The 7016-nt window shown below is 37.0% G+C and overlaps 5 protein-coding genes across 5 annotated transcripts in view; 3 read left to right on the top strand and 2 right to left on the bottom strand.

Moving 5' to 3' along the window:
• LOC104719393 (calcium-binding protein CML24) lies at window positions 221-1028 on the top strand. The gene has a single exon (XM_010437315.2). The coding sequence runs from the start codon at window positions 299-301 to the stop codon at window positions 791-793; it is 495 nt and encodes a 164-aa protein (XP_010435617.1). The 5' UTR covers window positions 221-298; the 3' UTR covers window positions 794-1028.
• Window positions 1180-1909, top strand: LOC104719394 (calcium-binding protein CML24). Its single transcript, XM_010437317.1, has one exon. It carries the CDS (start codon window positions 1180-1182, stop codon window positions 1672-1674), a length of 495 nt encoding a protein of 164 aa, XP_010435619.1. The 3' UTR covers window positions 1675-1909.
• Window positions 2743-3550, top strand: LOC104719392 (calcium-binding protein CML24). Its single transcript, XM_010437314.2, has one exon. The coding sequence runs from the start codon at window positions 2821-2823 to the stop codon at window positions 3313-3315; it is 495 nt and encodes a 164-aa protein (XP_010435616.1). The 5' UTR covers window positions 2743-2820; the 3' UTR covers window positions 3316-3550.
• Window positions 6028-6577, bottom strand: LOC109127016. The gene has a single exon (XM_019231072.1). The coding sequence runs from the start codon at window positions 6552-6554 to the stop codon at window positions 6033-6035; it is 522 nt and encodes a 173-aa protein (XP_019086617.1). The 5' UTR covers window positions 6555-6577; the 3' UTR covers window positions 6028-6032.
• Window positions 6565-7016, bottom strand: part of LOC104720533 (dnaJ homolog subfamily B member 12-like) — a 1542-nt gene continuing 1090 nt past the window's right edge. Inside the window, exon 2 of the mRNA XM_019230776.1 lies at window positions 6565-7010. Within this exon, the coding sequence (XP_019086321.1) occupies window positions 6576-7010 (435 nt within the window). The 3' untranslated portion in view covers window positions 6565-6575. The remainder of the gene's footprint in view (window positions 7011-7016) is intronic.

Genomic DNA, 7016 nt, shown 5'->3' with positions numbered 1-7016 from the left:
CTACACTCCTATGTTTTAAATCAAAAAGACACTTTCCTTTATATAATCGAATCGAAGCATTAAAAAATATAAAAGTAAAAATTTGGAAATAGAAATAGATTATATAAAGATGCCTCCAGCTCACTCAATCTTAACGCGTTTTATTAAAAAAAAAACGCGTTATTACGTCACTCACTCTCTCTTCTTCTTCCCATTATTTATACCAACTCTGTACCATCTCCTTCTTCTCCACACATAACTCTAACCGTTTTTTTTAAGTTTCTCTCAATCTCTCTCGAAAATCTCAAATCCGATAACAATGTCGTCGAAGAACGGAGTTGTTCGTAGCTGTTTAGGTTCAATGGATGACATCCGAAAAGTCTTCCAACGATTCGACAAAAACGGCGACGGGAAAATCTCAGTCGACGAGCTCAAAGAAGTGATCCGCGCTCTCTCACCAACAGCGTCACCGGAAGAGACGGTGACGATGATGAAACAGTTCGATCTCGACGGTAACGGATTCATAGATCTGGACGAGTTCGTCGCTTTGTTCCAAATCGGGATCGGAGCGGGCGGAGGTGGAGGTAATAATAATCGGAACGATGTTAGCGATTTGAAGGAAGCGTTTGAGTTGTATGATCTTGATGGTAACGGGAGGATCTCGGCGAAAGAGCTTCACTCGGTGATGAAGAATCTGGGAGAGAAGTGTTCTGTTCAGGATTGTAAGAAGATGATTAGTAAAGTTGATACTGATGGTGATGGTTGTGTTAATTTCGATGAGTTTAAGAAGATGATGAGTCATGGTGGAGCTTGATTATTTCGTATTATTAGCGAATTTAATTTTTCTAGGTTTTGTAATTAGGAGATTAAGATCTCTCTGGGTTAGTGACGGCGATTAGGTTGTTAATTGTGTTTTTGTTATAAAAAAGACCCTATAAATTAAAAAAGGCAAAATCCTCTAGATTGTTCAGAAGTTTCCATTATTTTTTTCTCTTTGATTGTGGTGATTGATGATGATGATGATGATGATGATCTTTGATTATTAACTACAGTATAAGGCTGCTTCTATCTTTGCTCTCTTAATTACTAAAGCTTTATAATAGTAGAAGTAGTACTACTAATTAGTCTTTAATGAACTGATTTTAGAGTTAAATCGAGTTATATTTTCAAGGTACTAATTTGGCTGACAATGAANTAACAATGTCGTCGAAGAACGGAGTTGTTCGTAGCTGTTTAGGTTCAATGGATGACATCCGAAAAGTCTTCCAACGATTCGACAAAAACGGCGACGGGAAAATCTCAGTCGACGAGCTCAAAGAAGTGATCCGCGCTCTCTCACCAACAGCGTCACCGGAAGAGACGGTGACGATGATGAAACAGTTCGATCTCGACGGTAACGGATTCATAGATCTGGACGAGTTCGTCGCTTTGTTCCAAATCGGGATCGGAGCGGGCGGAGGTGGAGGTAATAATAATCGGAACGATGTTAGCGATTTGAAGGAAGCGTTTGAGTTGTATGATCTTGATGGTAACGGGAGGATCTCGGCGAAAGAGCTTCACTCGGTGATGAAGAATCTGGGAGAGAAGTGTTCTGTTCAGGATTGTAAGAAGATGATTAGTAAAGTTGATACTGATGGTGATGGTTGTGTTAATTTCGATGAGTTTAAGAAGATGATGAGTCATGGTGGAGCTTGATTATTTCGTATTATTAGCGAATTTAATTTTTCTAGGTTTTGTAATTAGGAGATTAAGATCTCTCTGGGTTAGTGACGGCGATTAGGTTGTTAATTGTGTTTTTGTTATAAAAAAGACCCTATAAATTAAAAAAGGCAAAATCCTCTAGATTGTTCAGAAGTTTCCATTATTTTTTTCTCTTTGATTGTGGTGATTGATGATGATGATGATGATGATGATCTTTGATTATTAACTACAGTATAAGGCTGCTTCTATCTTTGCTCTCTTAATTACTAAAGCTTTATAATAGTAGAAGTAGTACTACTAATTAGTCTTTAATGAACTGATTTTAGAGTTAAATCGAGTTATATTTTCAAGGTACTAATTTGGCTGACAATGAAGATAGTAGTTTCAATACAACAAACAAGCTAATGAAGAAACAGAGTATTCTGTGATGGTGATTAACCCCTAACACTACTACTACTAACCATTACAGTACCTTAGTTTTAAATGACTTGTATTTTTGGTACACATAACACGCTCTTCTCTAATTCGAATACAATCTTGAATCCATGGATCGACACAGTTCTACCAAAAGCCTTACTATTTCTTTAAAGTTCAATCGTTCGATCCTATTTGCTTGCGAGTAATAGCTTCCTGATATATGACTTAAAGTTATTTCAGTTTCTAATTATAAGATCATATNAAAAACCAGATAAAATATGGATATTAAATTACAACTACATAAATATGAACAGTAAATTAATTTCTTCAAAATAATTCAGTATTTCATGACCATGGTTGACTCTTATAGTGAACCAAAAAAATAAAATAAAATTATATACCAATTTGGTGTAGACCAACTTGTCCTACACTCCTATGTTTTAAATCAAAAAGACACTTTCCTTTATATAATCGAATCGAAGCATTAAAAAATATAAAAGTAAAAATTTGGAAATAGAAATAGATTATATAAAGATGCCTCCAGCTCACTCAATCTTAACGCGTTTTATTAAAAAAAAAACGCGTTATTACGTCACTCACTCTCTCTTCTTCTTCCCATTATTTATACCAACTCTGTACCATCTCCTTCTTCTCCACACATAACTCTAACCGTTTTTTTTAAGTTTCTCTCAATCTCTCTCGAAAATCTCAAATCCGATAACAATGTCGTCGAAGAACGGAGTTGTTCGTAGCTGTTTAGGTTCAATGGATGACATCCGAAAAGTCTTCCAACGATTCGACAAAAACGGCGACGGGAAAATCTCAGTCGACGAGCTCAAAGAAGTGATCCGCGCTCTCTCACCAACAGCGTCACCGGAAGAGACGGTGACGATGATGAAACAGTTCGATCTCGACGGTAACGGATTCATAGATCTGGACGAGTTCGTCGCTTTGTTCCAAATCGGGATCGGAGCGGGCGGAGGTGGAGGTAATAATAATCGGAACGATGTTAGCGATTTGAAGGAAGCGTTTGAGTTGTATGATCTTGATGGTAACGGGAGGATCTCGGCGAAAGAGCTTCACTCGGTGATGAAGAATCTGGGAGAGAAGTGTTCTGTTCAGGATTGTAAGAAGATGATTAGTAAAGTTGATACTGATGGTGATGGTTGTGTTAATTTCGATGAGTTTAAGAAGATGATGAGTCATGGTGGAGCTTGATTATTTCGTATTATTAGCGAATTTAATTTTTCTAGGTTTTGTAATTAGGAGATTAAGATCTCTCTGGGTTAGTGACGGCGATTAGGTTGTTAATTGTGTTTTTGTTATAAAAAAGACCCTATAAATTAAAAAAGGCAAAATCCTCTAGATTGTTCAGAAGTTTCCATTATTTTTTTCTCTTTGATTGTGGTGATTGATGATGATGATGATGATGATGATCTTTGATTATTAACTACAGTATAAGGCTGCTTCTATCTTTGCTCTCTTAATTACTAAAGCTTTATAATAGTAGAAGTAGTACTACTAATTAGTCTTTAATGAACTGATTTTAGAGTTAAATCGAGTTATATTTTCAAGGTACTAATTTGGCTGACAATGAAGATAGTAGTTTCAATACAACAAACAAGCTAATGAAGAAACAGAGTATTCTGTGATGGTGATTAACCCCTAACACTACTACTACTAACCATTACAGTACCTTAGTTTTAAATGACTTGTATTTTTGGTACACATAACACGCTCTTCTCTAATTCGAATACAATCTTGAATCCATGGATCGACACAGTTCTACCAAAAGCCTTACTATTTCTTTAAAGTTCAATCGTTCGATCCTATTTGCTTGCGAGTAATAGCTTCCTGATATATGACTTAAAGTTATTTCAGTTTCTAATTATAAGATCATATACACCTCAAGATACATTAAATATTGGACTGCTGACACACACAATAGGTGAACAAATGCTTATCTTCCTTTTTCAACTTGGAAATGTGACACACACAATAGGGGTGATATGTAATGAAAAAAAAAAAGATTATTTAACTTCATCTAATGAAAAAGATTACAAAAAAAAAGTTCCTTGAAAGATAGAAACTTCAACTTCTTAATGTGATTATCTTTTAGTTCTTACTTCTTCTGTCACATATGTCTTTGGCTTCTATAGAATCTTCTCTGCGGTAGCAACTATTTCTTGTGACTCCTTCCACTATAAGACCTGGACCTTACAACAACTCAAGTGGAAACTAACAGATGATGGAGAAAATCTCTTGAAATAAGTACCACCACTTGTGTTTTGGGGACTTGCCTCTGGACTGATCTCACTTGCAATGAAAGGGTGATCACAATGTGGACAAAGTATGGCCTTATCAAGACAATCATCCCTCATATATTTACCTTGTGCCTTGCATCTATTGCACATTGTCCAAAAGGTACCGTCGTCTCTAGCATTTTGATTCCCATTATAAGATGCTGGCTTGAGTGAACTTAGTCGTTTCTTTATCCAACGAGAAAGCTTATTACCTCTATCCCCATTACTTGGATCCACACCGTCTCTAGCATTTTGGTTCTNTCTTCTCTAATTCGAATACAATCTTGAATCCATGGATCGACACAGTTCTACCAAAAGCCTTACTATTTCTTTAAAGTTCAATCGTTCGATCCTATTTGCTTGCGAGTAATAGCTTCCTGATATATGACTTAAAGTTATTTCAGTTTCTAATTATAAGATCATATACACCTCAAGATACATTAAATATTGGACTGCTGACACACACAATAGGTGAACAAATGCTTATCTTCCTTTTTCAACTTGGAAATGTGACACACACAATAGGGGTGATATGTAATGAAAAAAAAAAAGATTATTTAACTTCATCTAATGAAAAAGATTACAAAAAAAAAGTTCCTTGAAAGATAGAAACTTCAACTTCTTAATGTGATTATCTTTTAGTTCTTACTTCTTCTGTCACATATGTCTTTGGCTTCTATAGAATCTTCTCTGCGGTAGCAACTATTTCTTGTGACTCCTTCCACTATAAGACCTGGACCTTACAGCAACTCAAGTGGAAACTAACAGATGATGGAGAAAATCTCTTTAAATAAGTACTACCACTTGTGTTTTGGGGACTTGCCTCTGGACTGATCTCACTTGCAATGAAAGGGTGATCACAATGTGGACAAAGTATGGCCTTATCAAGACAATCATCCCTCATATATTTACCTTGTGCCTTGCATCTATTGCACATTGTCCAAAAGGTACCGTCGTCTCTAGCATTTTGATTCCCATTATAAGATGCTGGCTTGAGTGAACTTAGTCGTTTCTTTATCCAACGAGAAAGCTTATTACCTCTATCCCCATTACTTGGATCCACACCGTCTCTAGCATTTTGGTTCTCATTCGAAGATGCTGCTTGCCTGAGTAAATTTAGTCGTTCCTTTATCCAACCAGCAATCTTATTACTTAAATCCCCAATACTTGGATCCACAGTACTGTCTCTAGCATTTTCATTACCACTATTAGAAGCAGGCCTATGTGGGTATGGTTGTTTCTGCATCTCGGTCTTTGCATCTCTGTCTCAAGCATTGTGATTGCCATTATATGAAGCAGGCTCACATGGGTTTGGTGGTTTTTGCATCCCACTAGAAGCCGGCTGATGTGGGTATGGTTGTTTCTGCATCTCGGTCTTTGCTTCTTTAAACTTCCTCCTTTGATCATAAGAAGTTTTCGTAACCTTATCAGATAACATACACCAAGCTTCANAAAAAAAGATTATTTAACTTCATCTAATGAAAAAGATTACAAAAAAAAAGTTCCTTGAAAGATAGAAACTTCAACTTCTTAATGTGATTATCTTTTAGTTCTTACTTCTTCTGTCACATATGTCTTTGGCTTCTATAGAATCTTCTCTGCGGTAGCAACTATTTCTTGTGACTCCTTCCACTATAAGACCTGGACCTTACAGCAACTCAAGTGGAAACTAACAGATGATGGAGAAAATCTCTTTAAATAAGTACTACCACTTGTGTTTTGGGGACTTGCCTCTGGACTGATCTCACTTGCAATGAAAGGGTGATCACAATGTGGACAAAGTATGGCCTTATCAAGACAATCATCCCTCATATATTTACCTTGTGCCTTGCATCTATTGCACATTGTCCAAAAGGTACCGTCGTCTCTAGCATTTTGATTCCCATTATAAGATGCTGGCTTGAGTGAACTTAGTCGTTTCTTTATCCAACGAGAAAGCTTATTACCTCTATCCCCATTACTTGGATCCACACCGTCTCTAGCATTTTGGTTCTCATTCGAAGATGCTGCTTGCCTGAGTAAATTTAGTCGTTCCTTTATCCAACCAGCAATCTTATTACTTAAATCCCCAATACTTGGATCCACAGTACTGTCTCTAGCATTTTCATTACCACTATTAGAAGCAGGCCTATGTGGGTATGGTTGTTTCTGCATCTCGGTCTTTGCATCTCTGTCTCAAGCATTGTGATTGCCATTATATGAAGCAGGCTCACATGGGTTTGGTGGTTTTTGCATCCCACTAGAAGCCGGCTGATGTGGGTATGGTTGTTTCTGCATCTCGGTCTTTGCTTCTTTAAACTTCCTCCTTTGATCATAAGAAGTTTTCGTAACCTTATCAGATAACATACACCAAGCTTCAGTAACCAGCTTAAAGGCGCCTTCCGCACCATTAAGCTTGTTCTTGTCCGGGTGAAGCAAAAGTGCTAACTTCTTGTACTGTTTCTTCACTGCTTCATCATCAGCTGAAGGATCTACACCGAGAATTCCATACCAATCAGCTTCTTCTTCTTCTCCTCTGTTTGATGCAGAGATATAAACATCGACCATCATCAACCCTTGCTTCAAACCATCAAGGTTTGGATACAAATTATGAGCCTTGTTAATGAACTTCTTCGC

This window comes from Camelina sativa, chromosome 10 (genome assembly GCF_000633955.1).
Source record: "Camelina sativa cultivar DH55 chromosome 10, Cs, whole genome shotgun sequence".
Taxonomy (NCBI): domain Eukaryota; kingdom Viridiplantae; phylum Streptophyta; class Magnoliopsida; order Brassicales; family Brassicaceae; genus Camelina; species Camelina sativa.
The sequence above is the reverse complement of the archived record's forward strand: the minus strand, read 5'-3'. Positions and strand labels throughout refer to the sequence as shown.